Genomic DNA, 27,610 nt, shown 5'->3' on the forward strand with positions numbered 1-27,610 from the left:
TGGTTAGCATCAATACAGTGGAGTGCTCCCTATTATTTGCAGTCTGGTGCAAGGGCTGCTAGCATGATCCATGGCAGCAGCAGCCATGGAAACCCCAGACACAGGGTGTTCCAGGGGAAGGAAGTGGCTGAGCCCAGCCCCAGATCCAACAGATCCCGAACTGGCCATACTGCCATCATGTGACAGCACTGAGCCTGACATGAGCCTGTTGACTGCATCTATCTATCTATCTATCTATCTATCTATCTATCTATCTATCTATCACTGTATCTCAGAGAGCTACTGTGAGTTAAACACTGAGGAAAAACACTGTTCTAAGCTCCTTGAATGAAGGGTGGAATACAAATCTGGTAGATATTTTACAGTATCAGCAAAATTCTGTTGAGACCACCCACCATTTCTGCAACCTAGCTAAATTCCCTATGCCCAATGCAGTTCGATGCACAATTATTTGGGACATGGATTACATTATCTTCATTGACAGAAAGGAACAGCTGGGGGAAAGGCATGCCAGTTTTTGATCATTTTTCACAAAGGGGATTGGAATTCAATAGAAATAAATGGTGTTCAGAGCAATACAAATATTGGAGCTCTGTAACAACTGATGCTATTAAACCTTGCCTGGAAAGAAAGAGAAGCCGAAGTTAAAATTCCAAGAGCTGAAAATGTAGGGCAGCTGCATTATTTTATATATTCCCACAGCAATCTTACGAAGTGCCCCCCCCGAAGATATTTATATCTTTGATCAGAAAAAAGAGCTATTGCACAGACCTAAAATTCCAAGATAGGATGATATACTATATATGAATTGGTGCATAATGATGGTTCAAGAAATCTGTGTCATATGTCAGTCTTTCGCTGGTAAAATTAGTACATGTGATTCTAAACCAGAATAATGAGCTCTTGGCAGTATGTAAAATGTAGCTTCCTTTCATGTACGTGGGAGGGCAAATATTCCATTTGTCATCATCAACTTCCTATACCACATTTTAAATTCTTGTAAAGCAACCCATTTACTACCTAGAATTTAGTGCCTCAAAAATGGAAAAAGAGATGAGTTTTATTATTTCAATTTTTAGAGTGAACATTATCAAATCTGTTTTCAAGTTAAAAAAACAACAACTACGAGGCAGAGAGATGTTTAAGGTTGGCATAATAGCATGGTGGCAAAGTAAATGCAAAATATGAGGTATTTGAATTTCAGTTGGTGCTGAATTATATCTGTTGCCAACTATTCACTGTCTAATGACTTCAGGTCCCAACAATAACTATTGATAGGGTTGGGAATGCTTACAGAAATGTGACTGAGAAAATGGAGTCTTTGGCTGAATACAAGCTCTACCTGATGACAAGTAGATCATCCTATTTCTGTGTCATGGTAGTTTCACATGTGCTCCATCATAGGACCACCCCGGCAGGTTTTTCATGGATTTTTCACAATGCACATGAAAAACTTGCATTTAAATTACCCATATTTTGTGCACACATTCTATGTGAAAAATACATGCTTTTGTATGCCTTCTAATGCATTTCTCCACAAAACATAGCTTTGTGAACTTTTTTAAAACAGCAACAACAACAAAAACACCCTGATACAGACCACTAATTTCAGAAAAATGCGCGATCTGAGTGCTAGCTGTGTTCTGATCTGCATAAAAGGTCTAGGTTGGTCAAGTAGCTCAGTTCTACAAGAACTGCACACACGCTCCATGCACTCTTTAAAGGGAGTGTGGCTCTTGGGGGAGCCTTAGCAGCGCGCAGCCTCTCCTGGGCAGGGGGAGAATTCATGCCGCTGCCTGGGAGAGGATGTGCGCGGCTATCCCATAAGCCAGAACAGCAAGTGGGATAGCTGAGCTGCAATCCTGCTTGCTGTCCTGGCTTCTGGAATTCAGAATTCCCCCCCCCCTTGTTTTCCTCCTCCAAAAACTAGGTGCGTCTTATGGTTTGGTGTGTCTTATAGAGCGAGAAATACGGTAACTGTCAACCCTATCCCTGATCTGTTGTATGAACAGCAGGTAACTGTTCAACTTTTTTGTTGTTGTTGCTTTGAGCACTGAATTACCTTACTGATACCAATCAAATTCATTTTGGGTTGGCTACTGTTGCAAAAAAAATATATATTTGAAAACCAGGATGTCCATAGCTGTAGTCGCTACAGTAGTTTGACATTAATGACCCTGCAGCTCAGAATGAGACAAATAGGAAAACAACAGTATTCACTGCAAAAGTCAACAGCTGCATTTGAAGGCAACATTTTATTGTATTATGCAAATATGTTTGCACATGCCTGTTACAAACGAGCACAGTGCCGTTCTCGATGGCAAGGGATGAACAATTAATATTTATTTTCTCTGGCTGTGATCGGGGTGGGGGTGGAGACTTTGTACACCATTAAATCAAATTAGTGAAAAGTTTATAATATGGAGAAATGCATATGTGCTAGCGGGTTTTCATCACAGTTCATTTATAATTCAGTGAACACCACGGATATTATTGCAAAGAAACAGCTCTTTTTCTGCATTTCTTGTAAGGCACCACTAAAAACATAAGAAGAGCCCAACCCATTCAGCATTCCCGAATAAAACCACCATTGCCACCACAGCTTCCATGGATAGCTTTGTCTCACCTTGACTTTGTCTTTTAAAGCCATTCATGTTAGTGAGCCCCTGGGTGGATAGTAAACTTAATAGGCAGACAGGTCACCTGCTCCCAGTCTTGCCCATGCAAATTACCCTGTGCAAAAATTGTGCAAATCGGTGCCCTCTTTCCGTTGTTGTCAGTTAGGTATTTCATTATTCTGCCATGAAAGCATGTAAGATTTATTTTAAAGAAATAAAACTGCCATTCTGCAGTGGGGAGTAGGGGTGGGAATAGACAAATGGCATATGATTCCTGTTTTCTTATCCCACAATAATGAAAACCAAAAGTTGTTCCCCCTTGTCTCTTGATAGGAACAATGATACTGTTTCTCCTGCAGTATATTTATCACTGCAGAAGCCATTGCCTTGAAGGCTATGTATGTATGTATGTTTGTATGTATGTATGTATGATCTATCCATCCATCTATCATCATCATCTAATAATTATTATTTATACCCTGCCCATCTGGCTGAGTTTTCCCAGCCACTCTGGGTGACTCCCAATTGAGTGTTAAAAACAATACAGCATTAAATATTAAAAACTTCCCTAAACAGGGCTGCCATCAGATGTCTTTTAAAAATAGGATAGCTGCTTATTTCCTTGACATCTGATGGGAGGGTGTTCCACAGAGAAGTGTGACTAGCCCAAGGTCACCCAGCAGCTGCATGTGGAGGAGCAGAGACATGAACCCAGTTCACCAGATTACGAGTCTACCGCTCTTAACCACTACACCATGCTGGCTGGAGCGGGGAAGGCATGAGGTGCATGGTGCAAATGCAGCAGTGGGGTCAATCTGGCGTTCTTACTGGTGCATCCCCATCTCTGCCCCCTTGCCTCGCTCTCCTGTTAAGTCACAGTGACACCAGAGATGGGAGGTCAGGGAAGCACCACGGCCCACACCAACCACTACAACACGGAACCATTCTGAGGCTGTAACTCGGAAATGAACAGTAGCTCCCTCTAGCAGGCAAAAGCTATAGATAATGCAGACAAAACCATTTCCTCCTCAGACTTCATATGTGGTTCTGCAGTAAATTGCCAGCCACTATGGCAGTTCAAAGACACGGCTGTTTAGTTTCACTTAGCTACACAGCTAATTAAGGTATAATTCCAGCTCATTGTGATTAACTACCAATGCTTTATTAGAAGGATATTTAATTAGTATTAGCTCTAACACTTTTCCAGTAGAGAAGGACTCATTCCATAATGGCCGGACTTCACTGCTAAGTTTACGAAATCCAATTGCTATTTAACGAGCAAGCTGATTCTCTATGTCGCAGCAGAGGAAAAAAAGATGCTGGATTATTTGCCAGGATCATTGATTTCATGGCGATTTGAACAGATGCACAAGTAATTGGCAATATACTTGAAGGTCCAGTATTGTTCTCTTGTGAAGTTTTTCTTTGACTATCTTGCTACTTTGTTCCGAGCATTGTGGTGATGTGGACCACTTCCAATTTTTGGAAGCTATAATAAATTCATGATAGTTCTCAAAACAGTGTAGATTCAGTTCATAAAGTCAGATTTTCAGTGGCTCCACACTCCCCTGCTGAGAGCTGGATGACATTGACTGTCCTAAGCAATAGGAATCGATACCCAACTCAGCCAAAAGGGGTGCAGAAATTTTTATCATCACATCATTAATAATAGGGGTGTGCATCGGCAAATAGGGAAGACTTGGAGATTTCTGAATCAAGTCACACCATTAACAAGGTATTATAAATTTTGTAAACAGCTTTGGGGTTTTTCTTCTCACAATCAAGTGGTATATCAATTTAATAAAATAAAATAAAATAAAATAAAATAAAATAAAATAAAATCTAATCTATTCGGGATCAGGGGTTCCTGAAGCTTTCAAGTCACTCAGGGGTCTCAGCTGTTCAAAAAAGGTATGGGTTTTGTTTTGTTTTCCTGAGAAATGAAGCCATGACTGGGGAAACACAGAGCTTGAGAAAGGAGGGGTATAATAGTGTGGAGGGGAGCAATCTTCTCTTTTGATGGACAGAGCTAGCTTTTAATAACATGGAATTAATTTCCCAAGACACTCCAATCACAATGATTTGAGAAACAGATCAAAAACTGATTTTCACATGGATCTATGATTTCCCCTATGAAAGTCTATGCAGATATTTCCATTCAACCTCACAAATCTAGAAGACATGGACCCTCCTCAATTACTCTTGGGGTTACAGGGTCTCAAGGATTTTTTCGGGGGGGGGGGAGCTGGGTGACATTTTCAGCACTGCAGTCTTTCCTAGTGATTCAAGCTCTTTTCTTCCTCCAGTAGCCCTCCGAAAATTCCTATTGTACCCACTGCAAAATGGTAAAGTCTGCCATAGCAAACTGCAGCTGCCCTTCCGAAATTTGTTAGGCTTTGCCTCCGATTCTGGCAGAAAATGTAAAGTAATAGACTTTTCCTTTTTTAAAAAAGTAAAATTTAAAGGTGCCCTGCACAAAAAGGCCTGGATTGTATCCGTGTACAACGCGACAGGTTTAAACCACTCTAAACGGGTTGCTCTTCCTGAAGATTTCATCCACATCTGTGAAAAGGGTGGGGGGAGTTCTAGACATTTTTAAATTCCCTATGATGGTGAATGGGAAGGGAGACATTGAACTTTGTTTTTAACAGATCTAATTCAGTCCCAAATCACAAGTCAGATTGCAAAGACACGAAGAAGCTCCAGAACAAAGCTTTGGAAGCTTCCCAAGGTGACAGGAAAAAGTCAACTCTTGTGGCAGGTGCACACCCCTAACAATAAATTCTTCTTCCCTTCTGCTTTTTGGGGATATGTTCTAACAGTTAGCATAAGATATCCACAGGACCATGCTCAATCCAGGTTCTGAATTGGTTTTTTTCTTTCTTTTCCTGATGCTTCCCCCTTCCCCCAATTAACTGTAAACTGTACAAATAAGGAAGAAAAAGAAAAAAAAAACCACTGTATGCATGTCATTGGCAGATGGGTCTTGAAAGCTGATGGGCTCCTTCAGACAGTGGGCCTTGGATTGCAGCCCACTTTGCAAACACTTAATCTGGCTGCGATATGCCCATTTCATTTCATTTCACTGGCACTCAATCCAAAATCTGTTCCACCTGTTCTGTGCAGATCTTTTGAAAGAACGCATGAAAAGTTGATAATTAAATTGCATGTATAGTCATATGCATCATTGCTCATGTTGTTGTAAGGACATTATTCAATGCTTTTCAATGCATTTCCCTACTAAATATGCATTTTAAAAACAACAACAAAACCAATTTTGTGTGCACTTTTTGCACGGTGAAACGACATTGCAAAACCCTGAAAAGTGTGTGATCTGCCCAAGAGCTGCGTTCCAATCAGCAAGCAAGTTCAGCACCATCAAATGGGGCCATTCTCCTGTGAAAAGCGGATCAAAATAATTGCTCTTCCATCTCTCCGCACACTTCCTTCTCATGCTGCAGACTTGCATGGAAAGTAAGAAAAAATGTTGAAAGGGCAGCCAAAATCATAACAAAGGGAAGAAAAGGAGAGGCTTTTTGACAAAAATGAGGGAGAAAATTAAATTGAAAAGACTTGTTTTGGTTTAACTCTAATCCCAATAGTTTCTACTGCAGGGTCTTCAGGTTAGCATCAGTCACTTAAGTTTCATTGATTCCGTTGGTCTCAGTAAACATAATTGACTGATGAATTGATTTCTATTAAGTTTTTGCAATTCTGAGAACCTGTCTTTTGGACAGATTGATTTCAAAGGCCAGAAGGGAACATTATTGGACTGCAGGCAGCATTAAACATCAGAGACCTTCACCCAGAGATTCTTTTGCCTGAATTGACTAACCTATATGGCTACAAGATAGGAACACTTCTCTCCATTCTCTGGGTAAGGGTGGGATATTGTATTACATATCTGTACGTAATATGTGTGTGTGTGTGTGTGTGTGTGTGTGTGTGCGCGCGCGCACGTTGTAAGAATTTAATTAATAAAATTAAAGGCGGCTAAAGAAAGGTTGTTCTCTATCACTAGAAAGTTGAAAGATTAAGGGTAGACTAAAGAAAGTCCTTCACAAAAGCACATAGATAAATCTATCCAATTTGTTCCTGCAAGAAGTAGTGAGCGTCACCAAATTGGATGGATTATGGCTAATAATAATAATAATAATAAATTATTTCTACCCCGCCCATCTGGCTGGGTTTCTCCAGCCACTCTGTGCGGCTTCCAACAAAAGATTAAAAATACATTAAAACATCAGCCATTAAAAAACTTCCCTAAACAGGGCTGCCTTCAGATGTCTTCTAAATGTCATGTAGTTAGGGTAAAGCTAACCATTGCCACTAGCCACAATGTCAGGCATGGAGAGTCCTCTCCCCCTCCGGTAGCATCAAAGGCATGAATAACAAGCAGTTTGTAATTTTATATAAAAAAATTCCTTCCAGTAGCACATTAAAGACCAACTAAGGTAGTTCTTGGTATGAGCTTTCGTGTGCATGCACACTTCTTCAGATACACTGAAACAGAAGTTGCCAGATCCTTCTATATAGTGAGAAGGTGGGGAGGGGTATTACTCAGAAGGGTGGTGGGAATGGGTGATTGGCAGATAGCTGAGATAGCACACATTAGGCCATTTATCACTGTTCAACGGTCAATAGCCAATGGTAATATATATCTATACAAATCAGCTATTTAGCTGGCCTATTTATTTTTCCATGACCATTTCTCCACACAATTATCAGTTATTCAAGGTTTTCCAACAGACATATTTTGTATGCTTATTTTTATTACATAGATTGAAAGCAAAATAATATTGACAGAGCTTACTCTGTTCAAGAAGTGTGAAGGAAGATCTGGTTAGATGCCATGATCACTTTCATGGCTCTCCTGTATTTGGAGAAGTTAGTGCACTAGCCAGTTCTGGCCTCTGCCCCCCCCCCGGTTCATTGACTACCCTACCTTCTCTCTTCCCCACCCCCAATCCACACGGGAACAGGGTCTCAAAAGTATGGTATGCAAATATCACTTTTCTACCATTCATATGCCATGTCTGCTATAGTATAAAATTTGCAGTTGTATTACAGATGCTAAGTGGATTTCATCATACTAGAAGCATCAAGCATGAGCCACAGGTGGGAGAGACACCTAATAGGCAGGGGATGCAAGAGAGAAAGATACAATAGTGGTGGTCAGTGAAAGATAAAGTGTTTTCTATTTGCCACCTGCGTCACCTTCATTAAGCCTTTGTGTAGGCATCATGGCAACAGAGTACAAAGAACCTTTTTACCTAACTGTTTCTTTCTTCCCATTGCTGAGCTTAGTGCTGTACAGCAACATATCTCTCTCTCTCTCTCTCTCTCTCTCTCTCTCTCTCTCTCTCTCCCAGTATCAGAATAATGCAGCTCAGACAAATATGCCTGGGCCTGCCTACATTAGGCATAAAAACTTTGTGAAGACAGCCAAAGCAATATGCACTCAAAAGAATCAGAAATATCGGCAAGCCCTCCACCTTCTGCTAGTATGCTTCAGTAAACCTGCCTTCAAGTGAGGATAGCAGCAGGGATGAAAAGGCCAAAAATGCAAAACAGTCTGAGTTCCCGGGGTACTTCTAATGAGTTTTTGAAATGCTATGTGTCAGTGACTAGTAACTCTAGAATAAACGGCAAATAGTTTTGTGGTAGCTTAAACAAATTAACGTTTAAAGTTTTCAAGGTACCAATAGACTATACAGTGGTACCTCGGATTAAGTACTTAATTCGTTCTGGAGATCCATACTTAACCTGAAACTGTTCTTAACCTGAAGCACCACTTTAGCTAATGGGGCCTCCTGCTGCTGCCGCGCCGCCGAAGCACGATTTCTGTTCTCATCCTGAAACAAAGTTCTTAACCTGAAGCACTATTTCTGGGTTAACGGAGTCTGTAACCTGAAGTGTATGTAACTTGAAGCGTATGTAACCTGAGGTACCACTGTATGTTGTTGTTTTGTTGTATTTGAACAATTATATCCCGTCCTCCTTATGTAAATACTAGGAGTGTGCACCGGCTCTGTGTGTACTGCAAGTAGTGAGTTGAATTGGGTGATCTGGGGTAGTCCTTAACATTACTCAGCTGAAAAACAGTGGATAGTTCTGCCTGAAATCTGGCAGGTTTAATCCACTCTGGAGTGGCTCCTTTGCCTGCAAATTTCATCCACTTATGTGGACAACAGTGTTCTCCTGGCAAAGTCATGTTGTGGGAGTTCAGGACACCACCAACCCAGAGCCCCCTGACTCATCCCATCATTGCCCTGGTGAACACAGTGCCATCACCTCTGAAGGTGCTGCTGCTGTGTCCTCCCCCCCCCCAATCCACCCCTGCTTTCAACAGCAAATGCAGCACTTCTGCATATCCTGTCCCCAATATTCTGTAACTGCCACCTTGGCTTCAGTACCCTTTGATTCACATCAGGATGGCTGAAGAAGGGTAGAAGCTGAAATGTTTGCTTTGACTTTGATACCTCTGTTTTGTTAGTCGCAGCAATAAATATGCAATTTTAGTGAGTAACTGCATCCTTTCGCTATCCAGATCACACTTCTCTGAATTGCTGTTTGCTGCTTTAAAAATCATATAATTGCAAGCACAGCAAAGCACAACTGATCATGCCAGAATATTTCTAGCTCATTTCTGCCACAGGCTCTGATTTCTCTTCATCAGCCAAATAGGAGGAACTGTGATCATTTGGATAATCAGTTGGGCTTACATTTGGGAGACCTGTGCCATGGACTCACTTCGTTTTTTGGGGCAGATCAGGACTTCTTGCTTCAGGTCCCCACCTGTAAAATGGTGACCTATTTTATTGCATAATTTGTTGAATGGATGAACACACTAAAGCACCATAGATGGAGGATTTCTGGGCAAGAAACAAGGCTAAGGACGTTCCCACAGTTTCTCTTAATTGCTTTCACCGCTTCATTGCTCAGCAACCTCTGCCTTGAAACTTCCTTAGATCCATTGGGCTTAGCTGCCTGCTACACTTTAAAGAAATGGCACATATAACCTGGATGTTTTATTCAACCATTGACTGGAATTTCACCTTCACATTTAATACAGGGACAATAAAATCTCTGGTACTTTGGTCACATCAGTTAGCACTCCTGTGATGAATGCTTGACAATGTAGATCTGGATGTATATCTTCTTGCTATATTCAAATTAGATCAATATTAAAACACAAGTTGTTGTTTTTAATCAGTTTGAAAACTGAGGACACGGGGGAGAAGAAACTTGCCAAATTACAGGCAAATATGCCCAGGGGCTATTGTGATAGGTGGTTTTACCTTTTAAAAAATAAATAACCAGAAAAGGCATTTTTTCCCCACATTGCCCCCACTTCCTGGAAGTACTTTCCATGTAGAAGGAAAGAGGAAGGGAGGAAAAGAAAGAAAGAAAGAAAGAAAGAAAGAAAGAAAGAAAGTTTCTGTTTGTTAAGGGAAAACATGATTGCAAAAGAATCATGCTACCTTTTTAGTCTAGCTGTGCTGTTTAGATCCTGCTTTCACACCCAAAGCTCAGAGAAGTATGATTTTAGTGAACTAGGAAAATAATTCATTGTGATTCTGCTTGGGATCATTTGCTTGGGATCATTTGGGCTATTCCCAAATAAATTATACACAAACTTTTTTTTTTAGCATGGCAGTCCAACACTGTTACTGTTCCAGAAAGCAAATGAAAGCAATTTCTTTCCGACTTTATTGTGTCACCCACACACATACACAGAGTCAGGAATCCACTAATTTGTGCTCAGACAGGCAGCAAAACAGCAACCTTCTTTTCCTCAAGCCGTATATCCCGAAAAAAGGAAAATATTTACAACACCACAGATATCTTTTAAGTAAATAAAATGCTACCATTTCCGATTGTCCTGAGCTAGATAGAAAGAGGGAGGAAAAACTCCATTTTATAAGCCAGGAGGAATGCACAGAGCAATTTATTTTGAGCAAACAGATAGAAGTTGGAAAGCTAACACATTTTTGTTACCTGTTGTTTAAAAAACAAGGGTAAGGACAGATCACAGCAGCTCCACATGCTCACTGAAATGGTGATCTGTGTTTTTATAATTTCCTTAAATGTTGTGATCACCACTCCAATGTTTATAAGCCTTTTGCCTCTCTTGTTTCTATCTCTATCAAATCACCCCCCCCCCCGCTCCCAGACCTAGTAGATGGCACTCACAATTTCCCCTCCACCCAGGCCTTTAGGCTCTCTTAAATGTCTATTCCAAACATGCCAGCATGTTAGATCCCTGTCTTCCTAACTTTTCATAAAGTCATCCCTTAGATGTATGCAGGAAGAAAGAGTGGGGGGCATTGCTAATGGAGACTGGCCCAAGTAGTTTGCAGTGGAAGAGGAAGAAAGAAGTGTTCTTGTCTTGCAGCAAAATATGGAGCCAGGGAAAGTCTTAAGAAGCCTCTGATCTCTGAGTAAAGATCCAGAATGAAGATTTTACAGCTACTTTGGGATTGTTGGAAAAGCCAGTGAGAGACCAGGGCACTGACTTTAGGCACTTTGTTGTGTTCAACCACTATTAGCTTTGCAGGCCAATTCTGTCACAGTATCCCTCTTCTGGGCTATTTTCCTGCCATCAGTTTAGTAGGAAGGCAGCGGAGGAAAGGGATGCTGAAATATCATCTCCCCACAATCTCCCCCCACTACTCAGCTGATGAGGGAATTAGTTGTGAAGTGAAAAGATGGGGCTTCAGAGAGGGGAAGAGGCAGATTCGCCTCACTACTATCGTAATGAAATTCAGAAGCCCCGCTCAGTGTCCTCACCTTTTTTTTTTTTTGTCAAACCACACATTACCCCCTACAAAATGAATGGTAATGTAGCCATTTCAAAAAGTGCTTCCAAGGCCGGGCTGCCCATGAGGCAGACTGAATAAGCTACATCGGGCAGCAGAATTCTGTAGGGCAGCACCCCTGTAGGTACCCTGCCCACCCCTGCTGCCACCAGCGCCGTCTTTAGCATATGCGCCGCCAGGGTGCAAAGATCCGCCCAGTTGTTGAGCTTTTTTTTTGAGAACAACTATGCAGCAGAAATAAAGAAATAACTGCTTTTATTTCCTGACTCGTTGGGAATATTTGATGCTACTACGGAGTAACAGAGTAACGGAGGAGAGGGGTGGGGACTTTCCCCCCCCCCTCAAGTGCTTCACAACCTCCTTGAGTGTTTCTGCCTGCCTGAGATGTTTCCTTAAACTCTGATCATGACTCTTGCGTGGATGGAGGATAAAAGGGGTGTGCACATCTGTGTAGAAACTGGCCTACAAAGGTGAAATTTACAGTTGTTGTCCTATCCACTTTTGCCTCTGGGCCCCTCCACCAGTGACCCTCAGAAGCTTACCCAGCAGTGGCGTAGCGTGGGTTGTCAGCACCCGGGGCAAGGCAAGTAATTTGCGCCCCCTAACCCGTGGATTTGCGCCCCCTAACCCGTGGATTTGCGCCCCCTAACCCGTGGATTTGCGCCCCCTAACCCTAACCCCCAGATGTTGCGCCCGGTGCGGCTGGCCCCCCCTGCACCCCCCACGCTACGCCACTGTTACCCAGAAAGGAACAAAGCTTTCAGGTTGAAAAAGTTTCCCCAGTCCTGCTCTAAGACATTTACATTCATAACCTCTGCCTTTTCGTGATAGTCACAGCAGGGTCTTATAGGAGAAATGTTAACTCTTTGCATTTGAAGACTCTGAGATAAACTTGTCCTTTAAAGTCAATTGTAAGATGTTTGAAATAATTATTCTGCCTTTAAAAAATAATAATAACAAAGTGCTGCGATTCTGCCTTGAAGCATCTTGGCTAGAAGTTTTACAGAGTCCCAGTTCCAGAATTATACAAACCACTGCTGCCTCTCTCCTATCCTCCAATTAGATCATAAATTCTGCTTCAAGTTAGCTGTATATACCGCCTCCCCCCACCCCCCAGAAATATACCCACAGCCCCGTGGAGAATCCCAAAGAGAAATTCTGGGACATTATTTGCTGCTGGAATATATTACAGCTCTGGATTAATTAGCTACATAAAGTATAGTCAACATCATTATAGGGCAGGAGAGGGACTGCATAAGCAACACAGCAGGGAAAGAGAGAACATCCAAAGAGTTGTTTTTCAATGGAGACGAGGAACCTGAGTCAAAAAGAGATCCTTCCTTTAGTGGCAGCAGAGGCCAGAATCACTAAAAAGAAAATTTGATGCTCAACTATAAAAAATAATAATCTATGGCTAAGCAATGGGGAAGAGCAAGCCTAACCAGGTACCAAATCACAGGGCAGATACGCTAGTGTATATCCTGTGTAAGGACCAAAGCAGAATTATACCACTTTAAACGGTCATGCCTTCCCCCAATGAATCCTGGGAACTGTAGTTTGTGTAGTGTGCTGAGAGTTGTTAAGAAACCCTCTACTCCCCTCACAGGGTTACAATTACCAGAGTCCCCTGGGAAGAGGGATGGGTTGTTAAACCTCTGTGTATTGTAGTTCTGTGAGAGAAATAGGGGTTTCAGCATCCGAGCTCCCATGATTCTTTGGGCGGAGACTGTGATTACTTAAAGTGGCATGCTGCTGCCAGAGGTTTCTGGCTGGGGTTAGGAAGTGGTATAAAACTTCATTTTCTGCCCTTCCGCGAATTTAATTACACCTGCATTTTGAGTGGTGTCAGTTAGACTGACCTCGGGGGGGGGGTACCAGTGAATGAAGGGAGTTAGAATGCAGCATTGTGGGCCCCCACATGACCATTCCTGCCCTTGACATGCCTCCCGTTTGGTCTCTTTACCGGCATAACTTCCAACTCAGTCAGCATGGCAGGGTATGCTGCGGTGCCTGGTGTCTGTTGGTAGTAGTGGGGCATACGCCAGGAAGCCCAGCAGTGGGTGGAGCCAGAGCCACTGACAGGCATAACGGGAGCCAATGATAGCCAGAGCCAGGTGATGCTAGTTTTGTCCTCATCTTCCTCCGTCCTGAGTTTTTCTAGGGGCAGCACTGAGAGTAAGGAGGAAGAAGCAAACAGACAGGGACACCTTCCTTGATCTGGTTGCAACATCATGGAGCAATATCATGGGAGGGGTGTTTCTAGGTCTAACGTGAAACTGTGAAGCTCCCTTGTTATTTTTGCTACTAGATGTGGCATGTTGTTTAAGCAACTGTATTATATTTATAGTACTGAAATGTATGTTGTTATATTTGCTGTTCCTCTGCTATGTTACTATGAAATTGTTTTCGTAGTGTTGGTTTGAACTTTATCCCTGTTTACCCTGTTGTAAGCCTCCACTGAGGGCTAGTAGTTTTTTACCTTTCCCCACCAACACATGTGGGTGTTAGGCTTGCATGGTAATTCAGATCAAAAAGGATAGTATTTTGGATCCATTCATACCATGCATAGATTAAATTGATGAGCAAGTAGATTTTAAAGTTTTCTCTGTTGTTGTTGTTGTTGTTGTTGTTGTTGTTGTTGTTGTTGTTGTTGTTGTTGTTGTGTGTGTTGTATTTGTTTTATGCTGTACACTGCACCCTATCCTTCCTCTGTCTTTCCCAGTAGGTACACCTCTCCTTTCCCTGAGGTGGAAGAAACCACTTGCCTTGAAAAAGGGGAGGGTAGCCAGCAACAGAAGGCCTCAGCCAGGCTCATCAGACTGCTTTTCTAGGAATAAGTGGCACATGGGTTATTGCCCTTTCCCCCTGGGAATAATGAAGCTTGCCTACAACCCCCTTGATCTGCACGGTCACAAATCATAATGGTCTTCTTGTGCAGATGAGGACATTGGGGGCAGGAATCCATTGCCCTTTCCAGTGAATGCCTGAAGGGGACTGTTTAAAGAAAAACAAACCAGCATCAAACAAAACTGGAGAAGCCGGGGTAGTTTTCCAGTCTCTGTGCTTCAATAATTTCTCTTGGGAAGCACGCTTTGTGCTTTTACGATATCTATTATTTTCCATGCTCTGACAATTTGCTGCAAGGCATGAAATAAAGACAGTATATACTTCTCAGAATTTCCCTATCTTTAAGGAGCAATTGCACCACACATGCAGAAGACAAAGCTATGTGTAATTAGTGTGATGTTTACAGGTACTTAGCAAGAATAAAAGCCCTGTGGTTGGTCAGCTGACTATGCAGTTGTGAGAAAAGACGTGGTTTTATTCTTAGAGAGCCTAATTTAAATCAATAGGAGTAAATTGGCCAAAAGTCATGCACATTCTCTTAACTAGCTTATTGGAATTGGGGAGAAATTTGATGGGGTTTGCATTTAAAGGTGAATCTAATTAATTTGCACTTTCTGAAGCAATATGAGAACCAAAATACAGTCCTCCTTCAAAATCTGCACTTCTCTAAATGTGTTTAGTAGGAGACATTTCCCCTAAATTCTGCCAAATTTAATCAGAATTTTGTTTTTAAAAATTGAAAATTGCTGCAGAAATGTGGAGAACTGAATTAAAGACTGGGGGAAATGAGAAACCAGGAGATCTGAAATTAATAGATGCACACATTCATGCTGACTTACAAACTGAGCTATAGGTGAGTTTGCCCTGCATACCATTTCTTTTCAATGAGAGATACCTTCTAGACTTTTGTCATGAGGCAGTAATGTTTTTCTTGTCTTCTTGTGTTTAGTTTTCAGAACACAAATGGTTCTGGCAAACAAGTGGGGAAAGGAAGGTGAGAGAAAAGGAGCTGACTTGCGCAAGCCATTTAATCTCAGTTGGAGCCATTGCTTCAGGAGCTCAAAGCAAAGGTGTGGATAGGGAAAATGAATTCTTCCACACATGAAGTTCAAGCAGAGTACATGGCATTGATATTACATGAAAATGTCCCTGCTTAGTTCATCCTTTCATATCTTATCTCATTCTTCAGCCCAAAGACAGCCACAGCAGTTAGCAGTAATTTAAAACAGGATAAACACACGCGTGTGTGTGCGCGCACACACAAACACAGAGTGAAGAACAAACAGAGCTGCCCAAAATAAAATATCTCCACTGTGATGTTAAGTTAGATCAACAGTCTAAAAACATTAACAACAACAACATTATTTATATCCCAGCCACTCTGGGTGGCTCCCAACAGAATACTAAAAACATGATAAAAGATCAAACATTAAAAACTTCCCTAAACAGGGCTGTTTTCAGATGTCTTCTAAAAGTCAGATAGTTGTTTATTTCCTTGACATCTGAAGGGAGGGCATTCTGCCTGGTTCCCTGTAACCTCACTTCTTGCAGTGAAGGAACTGCCAGAAGGCCCTCGGTGCTGGACCTCAGTGTCCAGGCTCAGTGATGGAGACGCTCCTTCAGGTATACTGGGCCGAGGCCATTTAGGGCTTTAAAGGTCAGCACCAACATTTAGAATTGTGCTCGGAAACATACTGGGAACCAAAGTAGGTCTTTCAGTACCAGTGTTATAAGGTCTCGGCTGCTGCTGCCAGTCACCAGTCTAGCTGCCGCATTTTGGATTAGTTGCAGTTTCCGAGTCACCTTCAAAGGTAGCCCCATGTAGAGCGCATTGCAGTAGCCCAAGCGGGAGATAACCAGAGCATGCACCACTCTGGCGAGACAGTCTGTGGGCAGGTAGGGTCCCAGCCTGCATAAGTAAAAACATTTTCATCTGCCTGTGAAGACATATCAGACTCGGTGTCAGGTGACCCTCCCCAGAATGATCATTCCCAAGTTGGAGTGTCAAAACAGAAAAGACCCTGTCTTAGGTGTGCATCAATCCTCAAGGTGTGCATGGCTTCAAGAATGATTTTAATGTCCAAAGAGGTTACTGTGGGAGGATATGGTCTTTAAAGTATGTTGGTACCAAATTGCTAGAGATGTATGAAATCTGATACTTGCTGCTTAAATAAATGCCTTGCATTCGCCCTTGATGTCCCTACAGTTGAACAATAAGACGTTGAACAACAACAGGCCCAGACAGTGGCGTAGCGTGGGTTGTCAGCACCCGGGGCAAGGCAAGTAATTTGCGCCCCCTAACCCATGGATTTGCGCCCCCTAACCCTAACCCCCAGATGTTGTGCCTGGTGCGGCCGGCCCCCCCTGCACCCCCCACACTACGCCACTGGGCCCAGGACCATGGGGTGCCCCACTTGTCCCTTTCCCCCCAGGATAATGGGGAACCATTAGTGAGTACTCTTTGGGTTCTTTACACCCTGACTCTGTAGAAGGCGGCTTCCTAGGTTCCTAATAATATTTCCTCCACCCAAATACAAAACATGTACAAAATACATGTAGCCCGTTCAATTCTGTTCTTTTGCAATATCTCCTACACAGTGTAATATGTGGAATTCCTTATATTGACACAAGGGAGGGAGCCAGTGGCCCTTTTTGTTGGCTTTTAATATTCACAACGTGCACAAGCATGAATAAGTTAAAACATCCAACTCACACATGACAACGGTGAGTCATTTGAAGTTTAAACAAAACAGACTTTCCATGGAGTAGCTTCTCCATACTGAAAGGGCCAGGGAGGGCCTTGTCATTTGGGTGCTGCGCGGCTAAGAGAGGAAATGTGGCAGCTGTTGTGGGTAAGCACCATGGCGTTACTCATCCTGAATGTGCCTCGAGTGAGAATGTAGAGCCTTTGATGAGTTAGATAAACAATTAGTGACAGCGCTAAAACAGAGCATCACCGAGTGGCTTAAAGAGTTGCTAGAGATAATTTTCTTAACATCCAGAAAACTTCCTGTGATATGTTCACTTCCACAAGTATAACTCCCATGTCTTTGCAGCTGATTAACACCAAAGTTACAGGGAACACAGCCAGCCTTTCGTAAGTAAGATTCCCAAGGCAGAGTTTGGAATTATGACTCTAATGCACAAATCTTCAAAAACATGATTTGCTACATTAAAAAGAGATTTTCCAAATAATTGGATGTTGCACACCTATTACAAAGCAAAAGTACGGTTTCACACTGCCAGTTTGATAGTGACCAACATATAGCAGCCAATGCCTCCCTGCCCCCGAAACATCTTCTGCCTATAGACCACACTCCACTTAATAGTACCCCCTTATCCATGCATTCTATGTTTGTAATCTAGCTGGATTCAGATGGCATACTGAAGTGATCTTGGCTTGCATTTATATCCCACTTTTCCTCCAAGGAGCTCAATGTGGCATACACAGTTTTCTTCCTCTCATTTTATCCTCACAACCACCCTGCGGGGTAGATTCAGGTAAGAGGAGGTAACTGGCCCAAGGTGATCCACCACCACCAGAACTCACATCTTATTGGATTAATTTTGAAAGCTGAGCTGAGCAAGGAAATGTTGAGCTATGTACCTGCTGCACATGATAGACATGGCAGAACTCTCGTGGACTAGGCACCATAGCATCTTCCTGTGCTGCAGTCCCCATCTCATTTGCCATTTCCACCATTCATGTGAACTCACTTTGTGGCTTCATGATTTCACAGTGACATCCTAGCATTCTGTTAATAACATAGCACATTGCTATGGCAACAGCAGCAGTCACATTTTTAGGTCTTAGCGATACACAAAAAATGTTTATATAGCTAAAGGTCACTGTGAATGAAAAAAAAAATCCAATATGGAAATCATTGCCAGATACGAAATTTCCACATCTGTCTCTGAACAAGCTGTTTCATCTCATGCTATATAGGAGCCTTTTCATTGACTTGGACATCAGCCCCACCATATTCCATAGAACATGCTTTCTTCATCAGGTTACTAAGTCACATTTGAAAGTTTTTGAGTTTTGAGAGATGGGTTATAGTTAATAAAACTAGGTTGTTTCATGGGTTGTTTGTGTGAGGATGTTTAGGACCCTTTCACAAGCTCGCTCCTGCTGATCCATTTCTCATTGCATTCTATTGTATCAATTCAAAAGACTGCAGGAAGGCTTAAACTGGAGAGGGAGACATTGGTTGAGTCTTTAGTGCCCCTTCCCATTTTGGGCATGCCCACTCCACCCCAACCTTCCCATTTTGAGCAGGTCTGCAGCAGCCCCCCTTATAATGCAAGGTTAATAGTCATGGGGAGGCTTTTAATGTACTTCTAAACAATCATCAAACCTTCATACTCCATGTGGGAATGTTTTGGGTAGAACAGGCACAGCTGGGTGTGTAAAAACTCTCCCTACTCAGTTTAAGTCATCATATGTTTTTTGGATGCATGGACGGGGCTCATTTCTACATGGCATTATAGATCAAATGAACTCTTGCAGATTTCAGCTTTTCCCTATCCTCTTTCAGTCTGAGCCCCTGCAAAACTTACACTTACAGCAACCCTATTGTTATTCTGATTTGCCTTACACAGTGGAGCATCATCAAGAGATGTCACAAATAAAACACACCACAGAAATTTGAAGTCAAGCGATAGCTGCAGGAGTTCCCTGATGTAATTGACGAAGGGGATCATAATTCCACTAATGATTGGGGTGTCTGTTTCCTCAAAGTAAGAATTCTGATGACAATTGGCATGTATTGGCAGAACATGTCATAACAATGCTCACAGTTAGGACCCATCAACATCTCTGTCTGGGCAGTAACGTTTGGATTCCGTTAATAAGTTTAAGATCTTGGGGGAGCAGAGCCCTTTCTTGGGGACTTCTTTCTGCCTGTAGAATAGGGATGTGGAACCTGAGCCTCTCCAGATGTTACCGGACTCCAACTCCCATCAACCCCAGCCACCATGGCCAATGATCAGGGATGGTGGGAGTTAAAGACAGCAATATCTGGATGGCCACAGGTTCCTCATCTTTCATTAAAGGATTTTTTTAAAAGCCTACTTCTTCTGCCTGCCCAGATACTACGATTAATTGTGCAGCTTCAGAACAGTCTTTCAGGCCATTCCATTTCCTCACATTTCTTTTTAACCAACAGTTCTTCTGTCTGATGTTCAAAGTTTAACCTCTTGAAGTTTAATTGTGCAGGGCAGTCTGTGACCCCCCAAAAGGAGTACAGAAGATGGCATACTGCACTGGAACTGCTGCAGGTCAGCTGTTTGCAAAGCTAGAAACTAGGGGAGTTCTCTTCATGCCACCCACATGCCACAGACCGTGCTCAGCAGGTAGAATCTGCAGCTAGCTAATTGGGCTCATGTTGAGGAAGACAGAGAGTATGAACCAGTAGCAGAGGCACAAGTAGACATACGGCTGCAACCTTAAATCTCAGTCCGAGAGTAGTGAAGAACTTTCCCCGTTCCATCCACAAATCTTTCTGACTTGTCAAAAAGGGATATGCCAATCTGAATACCAGTTGTTGAGCATCATGAGCAGCAGAATGCAATTGCTAGCAGGCTTCCCATAGGCATCCAATTAGCCAGTGAGAATAGGATGCTGGACTGTTGTTGTTTATTGAATTTATATACAGCCCTATACCTGGGGGTCTCACTAGATGTGCTTTTGGTCCCTTCTTATGATATGACAAGCTTGGGACATTTCTCAACCATTCAATTTTCACAAGGACAATACAGTCGTACCTCAGAATCCATTCCAGAAGTCTGCTAAACTTCCAAAGCATTCAACTTCCAAAGCGCAGCTCCTGTAGCCAATCGGAAGCCCTGTCGGACGTTCGGCTTCCAAAAGAATGTTCGAAAACCAGAACACTCACTTCCGGTTTTCGATCATTCAGGAGCTGAAATGTTTGATTCCCAAGGATTAGCTCACAAATTAGTTTACAAAGCTAAATTTTACACTCAAGTGTTAAGGATGTGCATCCTCCAAAATGGTGAGCACCTTTCAGTTTCCTTCAATTGACTTTGCAACATATAGTTATCATCATCATCATATTGTAGGCTGAAAGTGCCATCTTAAAAGAGCCCTTCTTCCTATGTGCTTCCTTCCCGCTTTTTGGTTCTTGTTCCCCTGTTAAGGTTGCCAGTCCAAACGCTGCACTTCTAATTGACTGCTTCTTACCTGCCATTTGTATACAACTCTTTCAGCCACAGCAGTGCTGGCTGGGGCTGATGGGAGTTGTAGTCCAAAGCATCTGGAAGGCACTGGTTGGTAAAGAGTACACCTATAGGCCCTATGTTGGAGTGGGAAATCATTGGCCCACCAATGTTGCCGGACCACAATTCCTATCACCCCCAAGTTTAGCTGTAGATTCTCTTAGAGCCTCAAATGCTTTAAGGTTTATTCATTCTCAATAGCCCCCTCTTGCAACATTTCCTTGTTTTCTCTACTGTTTCCTTACATTTCTCTGCTTTTCATCTTCCCAGTTGCTAAGTCTACCACTTAAGAGCAGTCTATTTAGGGATGGACAAATCAGCCTATTTCTAGTCTGTGCCACCTGCACATGCATTCACTCATACATTTATTCCATCTCATTTCTGAATTATTCTGTGATATTTTTTTATAAACCAACCTGCATTTTTTTGTATCTTTAATGCATTTTATCTCAAAATATGCATGGTGTTTTTTATTTTTAAAAATGCTCATTTTAAACTGCACACCCCACCCCATTTTAGCTATGCCGAGAACCATATTTTATGCATTCAGGGACAGTTGAGAAGGGTCAAAGCTGGTGGATAATTAAATTCTAATCCACATATTAGTTCTGGAGTTGTGGATCATGTTAGATTATATCAGACTTTGCAGCTGCTTTATTCCTTGTGTATCCCTAGTTCCAGTGCCTTTCCCCCCCTAAAAAAACTAATGTTTAGGGGTACTCTCACTTTGACTCAATAAAGTCACCATTTTCTAGTTCAGATCAGGAAAAATAAATACAGTAAATGGCCAAAAGTACAAAGAACATGCATTACACTAGGAAAGGAAATGAGATGGTAACAATGAAATTTAACAATCACCGTACTAGAGAAGAAACTAATTATTTTACAATTTTTAGTTTCTTCTCCTGTTAGATTCACAAAATGTTTAGGGGTATGCGTACCCCTGCATCCCCCCCCCCCAGAAAGAAGCACTGCCTAGTTCCTTACCCTCAACACAAGCATCTACAGTACCTGTTTACCTGTCTTCAACCAGCTCAACACTGCTGTACCAAGGACCTGTATCAAATTTCCATCCCAGTCAAACTGACCCCATATCACACAGAATGCAAATATTCTGCCCTAAGTACTGGGAATGTTCAAAAACATTCCAAGTGAACCCCTTAGCATTTGGAAAGTTCATGAAAAGCCTGTGCCATCACACCAGTTCACCCAATTGGTGCCAGAGGCATCAACCTAATACACATAACTGAACATGTGTTTTGCATTCAGAAGGTCCCATAGTCAATCTCTGGCATATCTAGGGAGAGCTGGGATAGAATTATGTCTGATAATTCTTGGAGAGCTGTTGTAGCTTGTGTAGGTGGCACTGAGATAGATGGGCCTGTGGTCTTATTCAGTGTGAGACAGCTTTATATGCACCAATACAGATACAAATATATTGCAAATTTGCAGTATCTTAAATCCTCAATCTCCCCATTAGGATAAAAATAAATTCTAAATAACAGTCCAATCCTATCCAATTTTATTTGGAAATATATTCCACAGTGTTCAGTGGGACGTCCTAGTAAAAATATTTAGTGTTGAAGGCTATTTATATCTAATAAAATCTAATCTAAAGTAATCCAATCAGCCCACAATTGCTTAAATATGCTTGAGACATGGAACATGTTTTATATTTTACAGATTATCCTCCCCAGGCTGTAAAATATATATGAAAAATATAAATCTCGGGAAATATCCAATATACATTTTCATAGTGTGAATATAACCATCACACAGACTGAGATGCTGCAGTAATTCTTAATTTGCAGACTTGCTTTTATCACCCTTAATAAGAAATACAGCAAAATAAAATGAGGCTAAGTCTGTCATAAATCCAACAGTTGCAAAGCGTTTCTCAGATCCACATTTCAGGAGCAAAAGAAGAATTTTGTTCATTCTAACATAGTTCCAGCCAGCAGGATCATGAAGTCATGGGCCAGATTTGTCAACGTCCTTCACCTTCAGTAGGATTGCAATTTGCAAATGCTATTCAATATATCCCAGCCCACATGGGGACGTTCTAGCCAGGAATTGCAAGGTTCCCATTACAGAAGCTGGACTAGGGCAGAGGACCTCAAACTTCATTCATGTAGTCCATGGCATGTTTGCATTGAATATCCATACTGATTTTAAATTGTATTTTTATTGCTCTTTCTATACTGTAGTTCATTGTTATTATAATCTGCATTCTATAAAATGCTAAGTGTTATACAATGTAAGAAATTAAAGAAGCAACAAAAATACAATAAAAACCGCACAGCATCTAGCACTGTGCATAACAATTGCTAAAACAGGCAGGGAAAAAACAACATTAAGTGGTTCACAAAAACCTTCAGAGATTGTCAGTAATGCCCAGGGGGAGAAATTTGGGAACCACTGGACTAGGTAACTGCATTCTTGGTAGGAAGTTGTGTCTCAGGGTCCACTGGAAAGATAAGTTGGTGTATTGTTTCAGTGGATCTGATCCCTGTACTTCAGCCATCATTAGTGTACATTAGCTCCTCCATGATGGTCCTCAACACTTGCTATATTTGAGGCAGAGCATGGCAGTGCCTAACAAAGAGTACAGGAAGCTATTGTTTCTTTACAAGTCTATCTGGCCATTATGACTCCTGTGCTGGGAATTCTTCCCTCTAGTTCCTAAGGTCATCTGCAGTATGAAATGCATCACAAGTTCCCCCCTCTCTTGGGAGGACTGTGCTGTGCAGACAGACTGTGGATCACATCCTTCTTTGCACTCTCTTTTCTAAGAGAGAAGGAGGGGTCATGCTTTTGCTGTGCAAAATTATTCTCTCCACCCTCCAGGGAAGTACCACATTTTTCATTGCACTTAGCACTCCCCTTATCTGCTCTAGACTCCCCAGGATCAGAGCCTGGCAACTCTTGGTCTTCCACTTCTTCCTTCCTCTCTTTCTCCTCTACTTCTCCTCCTCTTCTTTCTCAAGATCTATGGAAGTCATCAGCTCAGACTGTATTCCTGGTGGAGCTAAAGTTGCGGGTCCACGTCATGCTTAGCACAATATTAACATCACATGAGCCTTCAAGGAAGTCTCCAGCACAGACCTGGATATTTATTGTTTGTTTGTTTGTTTGTATTTGTAGCCCACCCTTCCCAAAATGGTCCCAGGGTGGGTTACAAAAATCTAATAATGACAAATTTCAATTAAAATTATCAAATAAAAAACAAAAAAACCCAACCTACAGCAAAAGAACAAAACAGCAGAGCAGAACTGCAATGCACAATAAAGGAAAGCAATGTAAGAGGAAGAAATATGTCTACTCAAACCAAAGACCTGGTTAAAGGGTTCTCAGTGTTATACTGTGGGTCTGTTATTCCCCTCTTAACTGTACATAACAGGCAGATGCAGAGGGCAAGAGTATAATGTAGAAATTCCATAGGAACATACCTAGAATAGCTGGTCGGCATTGCCATTAATCTTAATAACACCAGCACAAACATTCCCAGCACTTGAGATTCTCAGTCTGATAGACTTTCATGCTTTGTGCCCTTGCAGGATTGATGGGAAATATTTCTCATTATTTCCTAGGCCTACTAATTTGCAGGTGGTCACTGCAACCCTGAGATCCCCTTCATATGGCCGAAGCATGACCCTGTGAAGGCAGCGGCATCCTACTGTCTAAACAAGAAGCTGACTCTGATACGCAATTTGTACCTTAAAAAAAAAAATCAATAGTCTTCGCTGAGGGTGGAAGGCTTGGCTCTTCATCCTCTTCCCCATTCAATATTTCAAAAGAATTCAGAAGTTATGAAATGTGCAGAACAGAGAACACAAAGGATGGCTTCTCTGTGACCATGAAAAAGAACAAGCTGCCCATCTTCTGTCAAAGGCTCTTAGGGCCAACCTAATCTGCACTTAGTTTTCAGTCGCAGCAGTCATTTTTTCCCTGCTGTATCTGAAAATGTTCATGATAAATGTTCATTTGTAATGAGCACAATATTACTCTTGGAATATTGCTGGAGTAACAAGCTGTGGATACTTTCTCAAACAAGGTCACAGCTCACCATTTGTATTCACGGTCGCATGCATATTTGATAAGATTACTGGGCAATAGGAAGCCGAGGGGCGACATGAGCCAGGTTTGGCATCCCACAAAGAAGGCAGAATGTTTATGGGAAGAGGAGAGAACAGAACTTCCCATTAAATGGAGGAGGCTAAGCTGTTTCATTTGCTATGGGCTAATAAGCTACAGATCAACATTGGCTGATGGAACTAGGAATTTTAAGAATGCCACTTTAATCACAGTGAGGAGCATAGCCATTGCAAGTTGATTTCTGAGCTATGTTCCCTTTCGATCCCTTCCTAATATGTGCCACAACTTGGATTGAGGAAAGGAGAATCACTATCCATCAGTTCTTGTCCTCTGTGACAAGTCTATCAGATGGAGGCATATATTACAACTTATTCAACCAAATCACCTGCCACCCCATCATTTCTCTTCTAAGAAAAGCTGACAGCCAGTCACACTTACCTGTAAATTAGAACCTCATCATCAGAGCAGTTATACTGTAGCTGGTACATTTTAACTCTTGGAGCTGACTTGCTTACTGTCCATTTGACCAAAGCTGAGGTAGTTGTAACCTCAGAGACCAACACAGCCCTTTCAGGTGGCCCCTTGGTTTCCCCTCGATTTGACTTGGTAGAGCTGGTGATGTCAGAAAGCCTTGATTTTGGTGGGGCAGCCCGGCCTGTTCCATTGCTGAGATGGGGAAGCTGGACAATTGACAGCTCAATTGTTGCAGTAGACTCTCCAGCAGCATTTGCCGCTATGCACGTGAATGTCCCATAATCCTTCGATGTTGTGATCAGGATTTCCAAGGTGCCATTGTCATAAACAGCTGTCCTTGATGAATTCCCAATAAGTCGATCATCTGGTGCCACCCAGTGAATAACTGGAGATGGATCTCCAATTGCTTTGCACTTCAAGGTGGCTGTTTGTCCTTCTAAAACCAACAATTTGTGGGTGTGCTGTGTGATCAAGGGAGGCTCACAAATGAACTCCTCTTCCCGGACATACCAAAAGTACCTCCCTTTTAGTCCTGGGGGAGAAGCACAAGTTTCCATATCATCATCTCTGTCAAGACGCCGCAGCCACATCAGTTCACAGTTGCAATGCAAAGGGTTTCCACCAAAGCTCAGAGATAAAGGTGTGGAGAATGGAGTTGAGGTTAATGGAGCTGTTTGGGATCTGGCAAATATGGGATCAGGAGGCAACTTCTGAAGTCTGTTGGAGGTTAGATCCAACCTGGCCAGTTTCTGAAGATCTGCAAAGGTACCCTCTGTAATATAATCTATCAAATTATGGTCTAAACTAATCTGGTGCAAGTTTACCATCTTCCTTATAGATTCCCAAGGGATGCTTCTGAGGTTATTGTAAGAAAGATCCAGATCTTCCAAGGTGAACAAGAAGTCTTCAAAGGCTTCATCTGAAATGCAGCTCAGCTGGTTGTTGTTTATAATCAAGTGCTGAAGATTAATCAGGCCTCTCAAAATATCCTCCTCAATGTCAGGCAGCCTGTTACTATCCAAATGCAAGGACCGTAGGCTCTCTAGGTCAGCAAAAGAATAGGGCTGTATGTAACTGATGGTATTCCTAGATAATGTAAGGTCAACAAGGCCCGTCATGTTGGCAAAGTCCTGTCTACTGATGTTGATAATGAAGTTGCCCCCAAGACGGAGTTCAACAGTCCTCCTGTCTATGTCTGGTGGTACAAAAAGGAGGCCCTTGGAAGGGCAAAGAGTCCCCAGTGACTCAGACAGGTTCTGGCAGACACAATATTTCGGACAAGCGTTGACCACAACAGCCACTCCAAACACCAGGATGCCACAGAGCAGTTTTTCCATGGTAAATCACACGATGGGGCCTGCAAGAATGAGATAGAGTTATATATTAGAAAGTTATTTCCACCTGGAGCTATTAAAGCAATTTCATGACCATTTATTTGACCAAAGAAACAGTTTTTGAACTCTGATCTTAACAGATGCCAAATGCATGTAGATGGTTCTAACAAAATAACCCAATGGGCATTTTCCTGATGATGACCTGGTGAATTAGAAATGCTCAGCATTGTTACTCCTTTCTATACATTGACAACAATAATATTTATTTACTTATTTGTAGTAATTTATACTAATATAAATAGAAACTGCCAAGTCATAAAATGATATCATGGTGGTGTACAATAAAACTCAACATCTTATGTGATTTCAGTGATATCTTGCCAGAAGCTGCTGTTGCCAGGTAAGGGAGATTTCAGTGGGGCAGGGCGGTGGTGGGGCAGCACTGCAGCACATTCCTTGTTTTGCCTCAAGCGGCGAAGTGGGACACGCCATCCCTGGTGGAAGGATACAATCACCAGTCAGTCACAAAGCTCACTGTGTTGTTTTGGACCTGTCACTGTCTCAGCCTCCTCACAGGGTTGTTGTGTGAATAATGCAAGGAAAGGGAGACCCATGAATGCCACCTTGATATTCCTCTTTGGAGGAAAAATGGAATGGATATAAACATCCAGCCTGCCTGTCCTTGATTTTTAATTGGGGTATGAGAGTATGTGTATCACACTCTTTGCAGGGGATTGGTCTTGGGGGTCCATTCTAACTCTACAGAGCTAAGATTTTATGAAAAAAGAATAAAACAAGGAAAGTGTGTTGCTTTGAGATTTTGAGGGGGAAAAAATTAATGCCTTGAATTTTCATTTGATAGGTTATTGCCCCCATAAACCTACTGTCCAAGACTCCACTGACCACATGATCTATTAGAAATGCTTGTCTAAGCTGTGCAATATAGTGCAGTATTTCAAACTTGTTGAGATGAGAGGTAATAATCCTATCTTCCATTTTCTTTTTTTTATCTTGAGAGGGGTTTTTTTCCCTTCTCGACAAATTGTTGAGATGTTGGCAGACCTAACTGTTAATTTGCGACAGAGAGGAAAGACAAAGGATTGAAACGGCTCCTTTGGTTAAGCCTTGCAAATAAATATTGGATGTTTCTGCAAAATGCAGGATAAGTTTAGCTTCATTTTAC

At 42.1% G+C, this 27,610-nt stretch overlaps 1 protein-coding gene across 4 annotated transcripts in view; it reads right to left on the reverse strand.

The window, feature by feature from the left end:
- Positions 1 to 27,610, reverse strand: part of LRFN2 (leucine rich repeat and fibronectin type III domain containing 2) — a 237,755-nt gene that overhangs the window by 20,002 nt on the left and 190,143 nt on the right. For all 4 annotated transcript variants that reach the window (XM_083497190.1, XM_083497193.1, XM_083497191.1 and 1 more), the window contains exon 2: positions 25,058 to 26,450. In XM_083497190.1, the coding sequence (XP_083353316.1) occupies positions 25,058 to 26,430 (1,373 nt within the window). In that variant the 5' untranslated portion in view covers positions 26,431 to 26,450. The remainder of the gene's footprint in view (positions 1 to 25,057; positions 26,451 to 27,610) is intronic.

Source organism: Podarcis liolepis (assembly GCF_965112155.1).
Source record: "Podarcis liolepis genome assembly, chromosome: 3".
Classification (NCBI taxonomy): Eukaryota; Metazoa; Chordata; class Lepidosauria; order Squamata; family Lacertidae; genus Podarcis; species Podarcis liolepis.